This window comes from Scyliorhinus canicula, chromosome 1, assembly GCF_902713615.1.
Source record: "Scyliorhinus canicula chromosome 1, sScyCan1.1, whole genome shotgun sequence".
Classification (NCBI taxonomy): Eukaryota; Metazoa; Chordata; class Chondrichthyes; order Carcharhiniformes; family Scyliorhinidae; genus Scyliorhinus; species Scyliorhinus canicula.
This window is the reverse complement of record NC_052146.1, coordinates 221,801,149-221,818,177: the sequence shown is the minus strand read 5'-3', so window position 1 is coordinate 221,818,177 and position 17,029 is coordinate 221,801,149. Positions and strand designations below refer to the sequence as shown.

The 17,029-nt window shown below is 42.7% G+C and overlaps 1 protein-coding gene across 3 annotated transcripts in view; it reads left to right on the top strand.

Moving 5' to 3' along the window:
* The window catches only part of snx9b (sorting nexin 9b), a 179,085-nt gene extending 173,062 nt beyond the window's left edge, over window positions 1-6,023 (top strand). For all 3 annotated transcript variants that reach the window (XM_038808277.1, XM_038808302.1, XM_038808283.1), the window contains one exon: window positions 4,251-6,023. In XM_038808277.1, the coding sequence (XP_038664205.1) occupies window positions 4,251-4,301 (51 nt within the window). In that variant the 3' untranslated portion in view covers window positions 4,302-6,023. The remainder of the gene's footprint in view (window positions 1-4,250) is intronic.
* The last annotated feature ends 11,006 nt before the right edge of the window (window positions 6,024-17,029 follow it).

Genomic DNA, 17,029 nt, shown 5'->3' with positions numbered 1-17,029 from the left:
AAAATCCATGAAGGACTTAGACAGAGTAAGTAAAGATAAACTGATTGCAATGACTGAAAGGTTGATAACCAGAGGGCCAAATTTAAAGTGATTGACCAGAAAACAGAAGTTACATAAGGGAAAACCTTTTTACACAATGCGTGGCTAGGATTTGTAATGCATTGCCTGATGGGGTGGTGGAAACAGATTAAATAGTAGCTTTCAAAGGGGAATGGGATAAAAACTTGAAGGGTTATTTTAAAAACTGTATCAACAGAGCATGCTGCCAGACTGGTTCTGAACTTGGGCTGGAATTTTCCGGACGTACACACCGGCGGAATCTTCCAGTTCCGCCAACAGCACATCACCGGCTGCAGGTTTCATGGTGGCAAAGGGCACAGTGCACTCAATGGGAAACCCTGTTGACAACAGGGTTGACGATCAGAAGATCCCGCTGCCAGCCAAATGGTGCCTGCCTCCGCGCAGTGGGTTAGGTGGAAATTCCTGCCCGTGGCTGTCTATCCTTTGCCCCAAATGATTTTGGTTCATTTTTGCAAACCGAACAAGTCGAGTCTTTTTAAATGTAACTTCTTAACAGGTTTGTAAAGTGACAGTCTTTTCTTGATTGTCAAAATTATTAACCAGAGCAACGCCACATGCTTAATATTGTTCATCATTATTGTGCATGTCAGTTGTTTTTAACCACTTGCTTCTGTTTCTGCTAGACTGTACCTCAGCTCCCCAACAAGATGGGTTTCCTTTTTTAATTTTTACTGTGTATAACTTCTCTAATCCATTTCCTCTCCTCTGGATTCTGTTACAAAATGTGGGCCTGTCAGTGCTGGATAGATCTTTTTCCAAAAGACCCGTTGTTACTTTTTTTTTTAAAAATGGCATAAAACTGTAGGAATATGTTTTTGAAGTAATAAGCTATAAAGCGCCAATATTTAATTCTACTTAATTTCTATATATTTTTGTACAAATCACACTTCCAGAGTTTGCGTCGCCCATGTGGGCTGAGTTCATGCCCACAGAGCAAGAGCTGACCTGACATCTGGCCTTTCTTGTATAAAATTCTACCAGACATTTTCTGCCACTCTTCTTCTCACGTGTGCTCTTGGCCTGCCGCTCCCCCCCTATTTGCTTCACATCCTATTTAGTTTTGCAGAACAGCATTGTCATTGAATATCAGTGGGGCCCTTTATATTGCTGTTGTGCAGATACTTATTATTTTTACTATTCGTGCATGATGTCCTCCACAGGAGGGGGAGGGGTGCGTTAAACAGCACAAATTTCTCCTCTCACCATCTGTCCGTACACAGAATGGTGTTTTGATCTGACCCAGTTTTCTACTAATAACCCCCAGCAAAATTGAGATAGGATGAACTCAAAAGATTAGCTTATTTACACACACTCAAACCCCACAAGGAGGGGCACAATGTTGCCCCCTTTGCATTATTAGACTGAAAGAGGGATAGCAGAAAGAAAAGGTTTACAGTGCAGAGACCACCGAGAAAATACATTCTGTATCACTTGGATTCCAAAGTGCACAATCAAAGTCCAGTGAGGTATTCCTACACTGAGGTCGGTGAGCTGAGAACCAATGCTGGTTAATTCATTTTTCTGATGGTGTTGACTTTATACGATGAGATAGGCATGGAGAGATGAATCAATCTCGTAGGACTGCAGCTTATGGCATTAACACCAATTCAAAAGTAGGATGATGATGGCCTGAGAGGCTGTAGTCCTATTCTCAACGTCTATCCAGTTACCTGTGGCACATGTATAAAGGCAGGATCTGGGGTAAGTAGTAATTAAACTTATTTTCCGGGTTAATTGCAAATGAGATTAGTTCTTTAATCGAGTAATTAAAAGCTGCTCTTTTGATTATTGTAGTTTAGTTGCATTCCTGAAACAGGAGTCAGTTTAGTCACACTCAACTGTGGCTGGTTTAATCCAGTTTCCAAAGCATTGTAATTTGAGGCCTATAAAAGGAGATGCTATTCACTGCGTGCTTGGCTGAACTGAAGAGTGTTTTTGGAGGTGGGTGAAAACAGAGAGTTAGGTGAAACTGAAAAGACTGAATGCGGAGCTCAGTCTGAGCAGGAGCGGAGCACAGCTGCGTTTCATAAACATCAAGGTCAGATTCCTATTCCCATTGAATTCACAGTCAGCGTCACCGTGAAACAGTCACAAGTATAAAAAGTGTTTTTGTGTTTTTTTGGAGCAGGGGAATAATTTAGAAACAGCACAAATAAGTCAGGGTCATTTTAATAAAGTAATATAAGTAAACAAAGTAGGGTGAAGGAGTTAAAGTTAGCGTAAGGGAGGTAAGTAAATAATATTCTTATATAGTTTAATCTTTTGTTAAAAGTGAGTAAATAAGGGGCTTAAGGGTAGTCATGACATGGGGGCTTTCACCAATCGTATCCTCCTCCTGTGCTAGGGGCAAATCATGGAAGCTTCAGTTCTCTCTGGTGACCACGTGTCCAACTGCAGCTACTGGCTAACCGCATTTCAGAGCTGGAGCTGAGGGTGGATTCACTGTGGAGCATCCGCGATGCTGAGCAAGTCGCGAATAGCATGTCCAGTGAGGTAGTCACACTGCAGGTGAAGATTGAACAGGCAGAAAGGGCATGGTTGACCACCAGGCAGAGTGGAGGAAGGCAGGTAGTGCAGGGGTCCTCTGTGGCCATCCCCCTTTCTAATAGATATACGTTCTGGACACTGTTGGGGAAGATGACTGTGGAGGAGAATGCAATGACAGACAACTTCATGGCACAATGGATAGATCTACTGCACATGAGGGGAGAAGTAAGGATGGCAGGACTGTAGTGATCCGGGTTCCATTGTAAGGGGAACCAACAGGCATTTCTGTGGTCACGAAAAAGACTCCAGGATGGTATGTTGCCTCCCTGATGCCAGGGTCAGGGATGTCACTGGCTACAGGGCATACTGAAGGGGGAGGGCAAATAGATAGATATCATGGTACACATTGGTACCAATAATGTAGGCACAAAAAGGGATGAGGTCCTGAAAGCAGAATTTAGGGAGCCAGGAAGTAGATTTTTTAAAAACAGGACCCAGAAGGTAGTAATCTCTAGATTACTTCCGGTGCCAATTGCTAGAGAATATAGAAACAGGAGGTTTGTCCAGATGAATGTGTGGCTGGAAAAATGGTGCAGGAGGGAGGGTTTTAGATTTCTGGGACATTGAGACCGTTTTTGGTGACGGTGGGACCTGTACAAGGCGGGCAGTTTGTACCTGAACCAAAATGGGACCAGTGTCTTGCAAAGAGATTTGGTAGTGCTGTTGGGGAGGGTTTAAAGTAACTTGGCAGGGGCCTGGGACCCTGAGAGAAAGTTCAGCAAGGATAAATGCATAGCCAAAATTAGAGGTGCTATCAAGTGTGTCAGGAAGGCATAGAATGTCTAGATCAGTTGAGTAACAAGGGAGTTTGGCAAACTTGGATGGTATTTATTTTAATGTGAGGAGTCTGATGAACAAGGCAGATGAATTGAGTGCATAAATGTGGTTTGATGTCTTTGCTGTCACTGAGACATGACTGAAAAAGGGGCAGTATTGTCAGCTCAATAATCCAGGATACAAAATCTTCAAACGAGATAGTTAAGGAGGTAAAAGAGGAGGGGGTATTTTACAGTTTATTTTCCCTAGTTCTGTTCTTATTCACTCCAATATTGTGATTTCTATCACTGAGGTGTTCTTTACCTTTACTGCATTATTCTGTTTGGTTCATTTCCCATTACTAGATGCATTTCCATGGGCTAGCCTGATAAATGCTCTGTTTTCTTTCATTCCACATTCCACCATTTAGGTTGTGTTTCACATTCGTTGGTTGGGAAAATGGATGGCTAATTGCACCTCTCCAGCCCCAACCCTTGTGCAGTATCATTTGTAGCCGAGGTGATTTAAGGGCTAATTTGATGGAAGTGTTTGTAATGCTATATAATAATCTCAGAAGAAATCCCTTCCTGCATCCTGCAATCCTAGCACCCAGAGAAGTGGTATTGGTAGATATTTGTACATTGGATTGCTGCTGACTATAGAGCACATCATTGTGAAGAATGGGGAGAGGGAAATGTACAAAGTACTGTTTTTAAAAAAAAAAAAGGAAACCAACCTTTTCAATAAGGTTGCAAGTGAAATATTTAATCGATTACCCCACATTTTGTTGTAAGATCTTCTGAAAGACGTGGGCAAGTGTGTTGAAATGTGTTTCAATTACCAATATTCTTTTTGTTTCCTACTAGATTGCGGCAAAGCTGAAGCAAGCATTGACCCATTTTACAGTACAACAGTAAACCATGCCAGCACAATTCGCCTTAACTGACTACTTGGTGGAGGGATCCTATGCTCTGAAGTGTGTTTAAGACCAGGAAAGAAAAACCTAGCAAAGACATCTCAAAATCAGGTTTTGTTTGAGATAATGTTAAACATGCAAAGCAGTTGTTTGGACCATAAGGGTTATTTTTCTACTTCTGTGCAAATGGTGTGAAACTTTTAGTAAAGTTCTTCTGTAACTCTGCGAGCATAAACTAAGTGAACTTTATTTTGTTACTTTACCCATTTATTTCTATTTTTGTAATCCTTCCTTTTCTGTTCCTTATTTTTGTTACTCATGACTCTGTTCTCTGAGCAAAAGTCTTTGTGGAAGACATTGACATGTGATTTCAGTTTGCTTTTCTATCTTTTACTTTGTGCAATTTGTAAAAAGAATTCTGTCTGTGATGCATTCTGTGAATGATTTGGGCAAGGAGGAGATTAATCTTAAAACCAAATTGAGGTGATTACGAAGAAAAGACCGTTTCAGAAAGGATTCCCAAACATCAACACAGTCGACCGACAGTCATATAAGACGTCCAGCGCAATAATGAAGACATTTGGAGGGGAAACCTCGCACTGTGCATAAACTTCTCATTGCTCTGAGTTATCATTTTTGTAATAAGATACCAAGAATGCACCAGACCCTCGCAAAATGTGTCTTAAGCATTCCAACATTGAGCTTTTCCATTTATGCTTGACCAAATTTTAAACCATTACAAAACCTCACTTGTCCCCTTTTCGTGCCAGCTTTCGCAAAATTGTGTCAACATTTACACTCTGGGGTGACATTCTGAGAAATTGTTGGTTTGAAATTTGTATTTTGTTTTGAAGTACATGTGAGATTTCTTTATATTTTTGCAACATCCCCAATTTTTTTTGACTGCTTCCTTATTATTATTGCTTAGGTTATCAAGCTGCCAGAGGAAATTGCTATTTGGAGGGTTAAATGTTAATAACGTTGCAGGCAGAATGATTGCTGTTATCAAATGGTTACCGGTTCTTTTCAAAGTCTAGCCCCAGAACTTCAGGGACTTTGAGCTCTATGCAGTTGCCAAAAATATGCAAACCATTCTGAATAGAAGTATTTTTTTTTGGTTGCCGATAGCTTTGCTTATATTTAAATTTAATATACAAAGATACTCTGTAATTATACAGATACATTTATGAATCTAGGAGGATTATAAGAGCATGTTTGCACCAAAGATAAGTATTTAATTTTGTATTTACATTATTTTTGGATTATGAACTAATAAAGGTTATATGCTTATACAATTTTGAAATTTGACTTCATATTATACAAGCAGTAAGCTTGAGAAAAGAAAATTTAAATTCTATGGAAAATGTATTGTAATGGGGGAAGAGAGAACACATTTGCATTGGATGAGATAAAGAAACTTCTGTACATAAAGTAATTAAACTGGGATACTTTAGAAATATAAATGCTTTCATTAACTGTATTTGCCTCCAGTGCTTGGGTTAAGATACATGAAAATTGCACTAAAATGGAAATCTTAAATCATTGAGATATATGTGAACTTTAATTCTTCCTGATTGGTTATGAAATATATTTTCTGGAGTGCTAACTGTACACAATGTATATAAAATATAATGTAAATTATCACTAATGTATTTTTTGTTAAATGCCATGTGAGGAAGTTTTGCTGAAATTAAAAATCAGATTTATCTTCTTGACCCTTCCATTTGAGTACAGAACTCCTGCTATGAAAGGATTTATGTTTCTGCTGTGGCCCGTTCCGAGATGGGGAAAATCTTTTCATCAAACTTCTCCTTTCAGATAATGAAATAGTTTGGCAAATAAATAATTTTATGGAACTGAGGGTGTGCAGACGGGCCAAGCTGGAATGAGGTTGGACGTAACCACTTCAACGCTGAGCATAAGAAAAAGGCAATAAAATGTTCTTAAGGTTATCTAAACAATCTTAAGTAGTTTCATGAACTCTTTTTGCATGAATTGACACTCATATCTTAATTCTCAGTGTGGATTAATTGAAGTTGACAAGAAAATGTATAAAATGGGGAAAATAGCACTCCTGCAAAAAATTTTGTTGGCTAGAAAGCATCTTCTACCTTCCTGTAAAAGCAAGGTTTCAACAGGTATAAAGTGCCCTCTCATTAGTGACTGACCATTAAGACCATGTGCCTTTTTTCTCTTTTGGATTCTTTTCAACTATTTTCAAAAAGTTTTGTTTTATTTAAGCATTCTAGTATTTTGTTAGCTGTTGTACTAGTTTTTAATGACTGACTTCATTACTAACGAGCATCAGACTTCAGTTCAGCAAATGATCCAGTTCTGCTGTGACTTGGAACTACAAGAAGCAATGTGAAAACAAATAACAAAGTCAGCATGAGCCATGTTTTGCTAATATTAATCATGGTCCGCATCCCTCTCTTCCTCTCTATAATGTGATACAATATTGAACCAACCTGACCAGGAAGGTTCCAGGTTAAGTCTGGTTGTGCTACGGTCACAGTATGAGAACCACTATTTGCTTCAACATGCTTTAATTATTGAGATATAGCTCAGCCAAGGCTGTCTTTTTGAATGTTAACAAGTTGCTTAGGCAGCACCATTGAAAGGATGACGAGCAAAGGTAAGACATGCTCTCAAAGATGAGTAGTTGTTGACTAGGGTAGCAGAGTACCTTTGGCAACTGGCTGGAATATCTTGCCAACCTGCTATTTTTAAAAGGATTTTTGAAAGATTGGATGGATTGGGCTTGTTTCCTCTTGAACTCCGAAGAGGGAGGGGTGATTTGATTGCAATAGACACCATCCTGAGCGGTCTTGACAAGGTGGACATGGAGAGGATGTTTTTAAGTCTAGAACTAGGGGCACTTTTAAAATTAGGGGTGCCCATTTAGGACCGAGATGATAAATTTTCCCTGAGGGTTGTGCGACGGGTGGAGATGGGGTTATTAAATATTTTAAAGGCAGAGGTAGATAGATTCTTGTTAGGCAAGGGAATCGAGGGTAAATGGGAATGTGGAATTCATAACATACAATTTAGCCTGAGAGTGAGAAACTTGGGTCAGAAACAACTGTGGTAAACTTAAATAGGGGTAATTATAAAGGAATGAGGGCCGAGTTGGCTGGAATGGACTGGGAAAGGAGTTTAGCAGAAAAGATGGTTAATCAGCAATGGTAGATGTTTCTGAAAATGGTTCATGGCTTACAACAAAGATATATCACAGTGACAAAGAAGAATTCTAGGAAGGAGATAAATCAATCACGGTTAACCAAGGAAGTTAAGGATAGAAGTAAACTGAAAAATAAAAGCTACAATGTGGCAAAGATGGGAAAGTTTTAAAAACCAACAAATGATGACCAAAACATAATGCAGAGGGAAAAGATAAACTACCAATATCCTCAGGGTGGCGCTATTGGGGAGGTTTTAATCTAGCATGGCAGGTGGATGGAAACTCGAGGATAGGCTTAGATGCACCAGGGTCAGATCAGGAAACAGGAGGTAGAACATTAGTTAACGATATAGCCAGCGATATAACGATATAGATCGGAAAGACTTCAGAATCAAGGGTTAAAAAGCATCCAGCAAAGTAAATTGATGGGGTTGAACTGTTTATACTTCAATGCAAGGAGTATTACAAACAACCTCCTCAGAGCCGCCTCCCACAGCCCAACCTCCAACTCCCCACCCAACTCTTCCTCCCACTTGCGCTTCACTACCCCTACCAGGGCTCCTTCCCAATCAACTCCTTGTAAATTTCTGACACTTTCCCTCCCCTACCCCTGTTCTTGACACCACCTTGTCCCGTAATCCCTGGGGCGGCAGGTGAGGAAAGGATGGTACCTGCTTCCAGACAAAATCCCTCACCTGCAAATACCAGAACCCATTCCCGGCGGGCAACTCAAATTCCTCCTCCAAGCTTGGAAAGCTGCTGTCAATGCTCATTGCTTCCCCCGAAACCACCCCCCCACCCCCCTCCCCAGAACAAACTGGTAGTTCCCATGGATCGGTGCCCAAACTGAGGCCCCCTAAAGCCTTGGGTGCTGCTGCCGCTGTCCCCACACCCTCAAAGCCGCCACCACCGGGCTTGTGGAATAGCTGGCCGGCAAGAACGGCAAAGGCACTGTCAATAGTCCCCCAAAACTCATATCCTTACAAGAGGCTGCCTCCAACCGCTCCCATAACGGCCCCTCCCCCACTTCCTAACCATAGCTATATTCGCAGCGCAATAGTAGTTCATTAAATTTGGGAGAGCTAAACCCCCTCCCGCCCCAGCAGCACCTTCTTCACCAGTGAATCTTTACCTGCCCAAACAAACCCCGATATCTGTGCATTCACTCTCCTGAAGAAAGTCTTGGGAATGAAGATCGGGAGATTCTGAAACACAAACTAGAACCTTGGGAGAACCGTCAGCTTCACCGACTGCATCCATCCCGCCAACGAGAATGGAGTACATCCCACCTACTGAAATCCCCCTTCATCTGTTTCATCAACAGCTTGGGCTACCACCCCCATGCCACCTGAATGCCCAAATACTGAAAGCTTTCCCCACTACTCTAAATGGCAACTCCCCCAGCCTCCTCTCCTGCCCCCTAGCTTGGATCGGAAAGACCTCACTCTTCCCCATATTCAATTTGTACCCTGACAACCGGCCAAATTCCTCCAAGACACTCACAATTCCTCCCAATACCTTCCAACGGATTTGAAATATAAAGCAGCAAGTTGTCTGCGTACAACAACATCCTATGCCCCCCCCCCTCCCCCACTATCCTCTGACAGTCCTTTGACGCTATCCATGCCATTGGCAATGGCTCTATAGCCAAGGCAAAGAGTAGTGGGAGAGTGGACATTCCTGCCTCGTTCCCCAATGCAGCCTGAAAAATTCTGAGCTCATCCTATTCGCTCGCAGACTTGCTACTGGTGCCCAGTACAATAACCAGACCCAATCCACAAACCCCTGCCCAAATCTAAACCGCCCTAGAACCACCCACAAATATTCCCGCTCCACCCGGTTGAAGGCCTTCGCATCTATGGTCATGTCAGCATAGCTTTCTTAAGGGAAGGTCATGCCGTACAAATTTAATTGAATTCTTGAAGTGACCAGTAGGATCAATGAGGGTGGTGCAGTGGATGCCATCTACATGGATTTTAACAAGGCATTTGACAAGGTCCCACAAGGCAGACTGGCCAAAAAAAACTAAAAGCCCATGGGACGCAGGATAATGTGGCGAATTGGATCCACAATTGGCTTAGTAACAGGAAGCAAAGGGTAATAGTCGATGGCTGCCCTTGCTAATGGAAAGTTGTTTCAAATGGTGTTCCGCAGGGCTCGGTGTTGGGATCCCTGCTGTTTTATATATTTTTAAAATAAATTTAGAATACCCAATTTATTAATTAAGGGGCCATTTAGTGTGGCCGATCAACTTATCCTGCACATCTTTGGGATGTGGGGGTGAAACCCATGCAGACACGAGGAGGATGACCCAGACAGGAGGAGAATGGCACGGTCAGTGACCCAGGGCCGGGATTTGAACCCGGGTCCTCAGCACTGTAGTTTGTTTTATATATTAACGATTTAGACTTGAACATGGGGGAACGATTGGGAAATTTGCAGACAATTTAAAAATTGGCCATGAAACCCCGAAGACCGCCACTATCGGGCATGGCTCCACCCTCACACCCACCACTTTGGACATAGCCTCGAAGAAGGCTGTCCAGTACTCCACAAGTCTGGGGCAAGACCAGAACATGTGGGCGTGGTTGGCCAGGCCTCTTTGGCACCGTTCACATCTGTCCTCCACCTCCGGGAAGAACCTACTCATACGGTTTCTTGTTAAGTGGGCTCTATGTACCACTTTTAGTTGCGTCAGGATGAGCCTTGCGCACGTGGTGGTGGAGTTGACCCTATGCAGTGCTTCGCTCCAGAGTCCCCACCCTATCTCAATCCCCAGGTCATCCTCCCATTTCTTTCTTGTTGCGTCCTGGGGAGGAGGGCGGACGCCTTTGCCTCCCTGATCGCCCGCCATAGAATCCTGTTTGGCTGGCGGTCAACAGCACCGCCCAGAGCTGTCCGACCTCGGAATCTCTCCAAATGGAGAAAATCAAATTCGCCATCCGAGGGTCAGACGACGGCTTCCACAGAACGTGGGAGCCATTCATGCAATTGTTCCGGGACCTGTTTGTGGCCAACGAACAAGAGGAAGAATAGTCGGGTGGCCAAGAATCAGGGGAAAATGGACGGGAATCGGGGGGAGGGGGGGGGGGGGGGCTACGGATTCGTTATGGGGGTTTGTTCGCATGGTTTTACGCTTATTTATTTTTCTTGTTAATTTATTGTTTTTGTATTGGAGGGGAGGGGTTACTGTTTTTCTCTGTTGTGATAAAATTTGTTGTTGAAAACTTGAATAAAAATTATTCCAAAAAAAAAGGAAGGACAAAGCCGCAAGCGACAGTCTGATGGCAAGCTAAGGCCCAAAACCAATTGTAAATAAATGCCTACAAACATGTACCTCGGCCATATTGGGGAATGTAAAATATGTATGCCGGTTAAAGGGGGCGGCCACAGTTGTTATTATGAAGATGCTTGCCTGTAAATATGCATGTCAATTTCTGCATGTTTTTTTTCTAATAATTTGTAATTTGTTGGATATAAAATATGAAAACTCAATAAAAACATTTCCCAAAAAAAAAATTGGCCATGTAGTGGATAGTGTAGAGGATAGCTCTAAGCTCCAAAATGATAGAGATGGGTTGGTGGAGTGGGCAGGAAAGTGGCAGATGGAGTTCAACTCTGATAAGTGTGAGGTAATGCATTTCGGGAGGTCAAACAGTAAAGGGAAACACAATAAATGGGAATATACTGAAACAGTTAGATGAAGTGAGAGATCTTAGTGTGCAAGTGCACAGGTCCTAAAGGCAGCAGTTCAGATAGATATAGAACATAGCACAGAACAGGCCCTTCGGCCCTCGATGTTGTGCCGAGCAATGATCACCCTACTCAAGCCCATGTATCCACCCTATACCAGTAACCCAACAACCCCCATTAACCTTATTTTTTATTAGGACACTAAGGGCAATTTAGCCTGGCCAATCCACCTAACGCGCACATCTTTGGACTGTGGGAGGAAACCGGAGCACCCGGAGGAAACCCACGCACACACGGGGAGGATGTGCAGACTCCACACAGACAGTGACCCAGCCGGGAATCGAACCTGGGACCCTGGAGCTGTGAAGCATTTATGCTAACCACCATGCTACCGTGCTGCCCGCTGGTTGTAAAGAAGAATATGGTTGTAAAGAAGGCGTATGAAATGATCTCCTTCATTGGCAGAGGTATAGAATACAAAGATACGTATATAATGATGGAACTGTATGAGATACTGGTGAGGCCACAACTGGAGTATTGTGCGCAGTTCTGGTCACTACATTACAGGAAGGATGTAATTGCTCTAGAGAGAGTGCAGAGAAGATTTACTAGAATGTTGCCAGGGCTGGAGAATTGTAGTTAAGAGGAGAGGTTGGGATTGTTTTCCTTGGAACAGAGAAGGCTGAGGCGTGACATGATTGAGGTATACAAAATTGTGAGGGGTAGCTATAGAGTCGACAGGAGAATCTGTTTCACTTGGCAAAGAGTTCAAAAACCAGGGGTCATAGATTCAAGCTAAGGGCAGCACGGTGACGTAGTGGGTTAGCTCTGCTGCCTCACGGCGCCGAGGTCCCAGGTTCAATCCCGGCTCTGGGTCACTGTCCGTGTGGAGTTGCACATTCTCCCCGGGTTTGTGTGGGTTTCACCCCCACAACCCAAAGATGTGCAGGCTAGGTGGATTGGCCACGCTAAAATTGCTGCTTAATTGGAAAAAAAGACTTGGGTATTCTACATTTTTAAAATAGGAAAAAAACAATAGATTGAAGCTAAATGGTAGAAGGATCAGAGGGGACATGAAGACAGACTTTCTTATGCAGAGGGTGATGGGGGTCCGGAATTCAGTTTCTGAGTTGTTTCTGAGTGTAGACAGAAACCCTAAACTATGTTTAAAACGTACCTGGACCTGCATCTTAAGTGCTACGAGCTACAAAGCTATTGGCCATTTGCAGGAAGATAGGATTAGAAAGGACCTGAGTGTCTTTGGGATGGCTGAATGGCCCCCTTCTGTGCTGTATCTTTTCTGTGGTTCTTCAAGAGTAAACTAGCAATTAATATAAAAATGGACAGCGAGAGCCTCTTTAAATCTAAAAAAATGAAGACACTAATAGCATTCCAAAAATACTAAACAATCGAGGCAGTAGGGAGAGGAAATAAAGTCAATAGCTATCACGAGAGAAATCTTTGATTTCCAAAAAGCATTGGATAATGTACAGCACAAAAGGCTACTTAAGATAAGAGCCCATGGTGTAGGGGGTAACATATTTACATGGATCAAGGATTGAAGACAGAGAATTGAGCTCCAAGGGGTATTTTCAGGATGGCAATCTGCAACCAGTGGAATGCCTCAGGGATCAATGCTGGGCCACAATTGTTCACAAAATATATTAGTGGCTCAGACGAGGGAAGTGAATGCACTATTGCCAAGTTTGCAGATGACACAAAAATAGGAGGGAACGCATGTGGTGTCGAGGACACAGTGAGCCTATAAAGGGATATAGACCAGGTCAGTGAGTGGCAAAACTTGGCAGATGGAAAATAATATAGGAAAATGTGAAGTTATACACTTTGGCAGGAAGAATAAAGGAGCTGAATATGAACTAAATGGAGAAAACTGGAGGATACTCAAGGAGCTCAACATCATTCAAGCCAAAGCAATTTGTTTCATTGGCATCCCAACCCCCCACATTAAATATTCATTCCCTCCACCATCGACACACTGTGACAGCTGTGTGTACCATCAACAAGATGCATTCCAGCATCAAGATAAGGCTCGTCGAACAGAACATTTCAAACCCACAATCTCCACCACCTCAAAGAACAAGGGCAGCAGATGCATGGGAACACCACCACCTGCAAATTTCCCACCAAGCCACCCGTCCTGACTTGGAAATATATTGCCGTAATTTCTCTGTTGCTGGGTTGAAATCCTGGAACTCTCTCCCAAATAGCACTGTGGGTGTACCTACATCACATGGACTGCAGCGTTCAAGAAGGTGGCTAACTACCTTCTAATGGGCAATTAGGGATGGCCAACAAATGCTGGCCTAGCCAGCGAAGCCCATTCTTCCTATGGAAGAATAATCAGTCAGACCTTTGTTGCTATATTTATCTGGTTATAAATATGGCGGTCAATATGGTCACTTTCCTTAATCCTAATTATGTTTGCTCTAGAGTCGCCAGGTATAGAACATAGAACAGTACAGCACAGAACAGGCCCTTCAGCCCTCGATGTTGTGCCGAGCAATGATCACCCTACTCAAACCCATGTATCCACCCTATACCCGTAACCCAACAACCCCCCCCCCCCCTATTTTTTTAGGACACTACGGGCAATTTAGCATGGTCAATCCACCTAACCCGCACATCTTTGGACTGTGGAAGGAAACCAGAGCACCCGGAGGAAACCCACGCACACACGGGGAGGACGTGCAGACTCCGCACAGACAGTGACCCAGCCGGGAACCGAACCTGGGACCCGTATCTTTCGATACCGCCACAAGGTTCAAACCCAAATACTGATCAAAGAGCCAATACACCAGTTAGTTAGTTCAAAGTCAATACTATTTATTTACACACACAGTAATATCTACTCATGCACAAAATACTACAAACTAAACTATCTCTAACGCTAACGCCTAAACTTAACTTCGGGTGCCCACTCAGTCAGAGGAACAATGGCTGTTGTTCGGATCTGAGGTCGTTGGGTTCGAAGTGGTACAGGAGAACAGCTAAGGTCGTCCGTCTGGTAGTGAGCATTGACCTTGGACTTACTTGCTTCTGGTGCAGCTGATGGACGGCTCTCTCCGCTTTGAGAGCCGAGTCCAAGAGAGTGATTCTCTCTCGGGGGTTTCTTATACCTGAAGGGGCTTTGCGCGCTTTTGGGCGGGCCTTGAACTTGGTCCCGATTAATTGGGCCGTATCTTGATCATTCGTATTGATCTTGACCAATAAAAGAGGTGGGTGCCCTAGTGGCTGGGCGTGTCCTAGCTGGCCGTTGGCCTTGCTTTGTTTACGCTTTCAGTTTGGGGAACTGGCGCCAGGATGTCTGGAGCTGAATCGGTTGCTTGAGTGTCATTCCTTTGTTCCTGGAGATGGGCCATCAATATGCTAATTGACCTATAGTTTCAGTCTCGTCTGGGAGCTGCCTTCTCCAATATGCATACAGGCTCTGTGCCTGCTTGCTTTCTTAACATTGTCCATATTTCCCTACAGTCATTGCGATCATCTATTTTGTATTCTGGAAGTGGCCATCCCAGATGGCTACACCTTTGCCCGTGTCTTAAGTCTAGCCCCTATCCATTTTACATAATCTTATCCATAACAAATTTCATTTGCTTCATATATATTGGATTTAGAAATGCTAAATCTTGTAGCCAGACCAGTATGATGTAAAATAAAAGCATTGCAGAGGAGGCCATTCAGCCCATTGAGTCTGCACCAGCCCTTGGAAAGAGAACCCTACTTAAGCCCACACTTCCACCCTATCCCCGTAAACCAGTAACCCCACCTAACCTTTTTGGACACTCAGGGTAGTTTAGCATGGCGAATCCACCTAACCTGCAGATCTTTGGACTGTGGGAGGAAACCGGAGCACCCGGAGGGAACCCACACAGACACGGGGAGAACATGCAGACAGTGACCCAAGCCGGGAATCGAACCTGGGACCCTGGAGCTGTGCAGCAACAGTGCTAACCACTGTGTTACCGTGCCACCTTTAGATACCTTTAGATTGATGCCCACTTCCTTGTGAAAGCCACACAACAATGGAAGGCTTGCAGTCGGGTAACCATTGACAGTTCTTGCAGATTTCTTAATTCTCACTTGTCTCTTCTATCAATCTCGTACCCTCATCAACTACACCTGAACTTTTCAGCAGAATTTTAACCATTGAAAAGTGGGGTAGTGGGGTTACAGTGGCAGAGGCATATTGCCCAACTAACTTCAAGAAAACGTGTCTTTTCCTCTCTGTTTCTTAACATCATTAATTTTTTTAACACTTCGAGGAAACAGTTTTGTGAAGGGGAGAAACAATACCCTTTCTGGGGAAACTAATTTCCCCAAAACTGTTGCTTTGTCATGTTCCACGTTAAGTTTCATTTGTACCTTTTTCATGAAATGTTAACTGAGGCATTAGACTACATTAGTAATTATAAAATATCTTATACGGAATTGCCACTTGAGTGACCTCAAAGCAGCCTCAATACCAAGCCTAAAGTAAGTGGTACTTTTATATTCATTGAACTCACATTAATCTTCGCTACGTAATGAATCAAGATAGCACTTGAACCAATCTATCCACATACCATTGAAGTACCATCTAATACTTCACAAGTGAAGATGACATAAATCCACTGCAACAGAGCATAGATACGATGGACAGACATGTGGTGGATGGGATTGAATACAGAGAAGTGTGAGGTGATGCATTTTGGCAGCAGGAATATCTTTGTGAGGTGTTTCTAGGACAGAAGGCGTAGGGATCACAAAGACACTTGAAGTTCTGTTTAAGAACTCAACTAATTTTATTTGCACTACTAAATTAGAGTTCGACACTTATTCCAAATAATAAACATATATATATATATATATATATAAGAATTGAACTACACTGACTAACATTATCAATTAGTTGTCGTGACTCATGCTCTATTCGTATGTCCTATGTGTCGTTTAGAGTGGTGTGATCTTACAAGAATTAAAAATTAGAATCATGAGAATGAAAAAGGAATGGTAAACTTTGAAGTCCATAGATTTCCATGCATCTTTTCAGAAAGATGTCGTGCCTGCATTTTCAGTTGCTCAATTTTCATTATCTCCATGCATGGCATTGAACTAGGCACATAAGGATCAATCGGGGAGCTTACACTTGACCAGAAGAGGGGTGAGAGTGTATGATAACCGAGGCGTGTGTTCATCTTGCTGAAGCCGTCTCCTTACCTCCAATGATCACAACACACAACTCGATCTGGAATTCATTGCATGCCACAGGAATGACCTTTGTGAGCTGGACCTTGTCAACGATTGTGATCTTCTCAAATTGATGCATAGGCAACTCTCCTTAGGCCTCAGCCGGTCCATGAAGGTAAGATACTTCCATTAGCCGTGTGTCATTCATGACTGGTCAAGGTTTTGCAATAATGCAAAGGTCATCAAGAACAGAGACTAGTCAGGCTTCTGAAGAGATTGCAGAGTAGTTGCATCTCAGTCAACCCTTACCTTGGTGAGAAACTCTCTGTGAATACAATGCAAAGTAAATCTTGAAATTTTACTGCATGATCTAAATGTTCATGGTTGTGGCTTCCTGATGTGCAAATGGTGATTGAGGAGCAGTAGCAAAGAAATGTCTCAGCATTCTTGTGATGATTATAAGAAATTGTTATGCATTATATATATATTATATTTTATTGTAGCAATGTTATTAAAAACCCGAGGTTCAAATACATATAGGCAGTATGTCTACTAAAGCTGTGACTCTGGGGTCGTAAAGATTAAGTAATCATTGATTTTAACCATTTACATCTTTTTTTTACAAATTCTTCTACTAAGGCATTGATATATATACATCAAACACAACC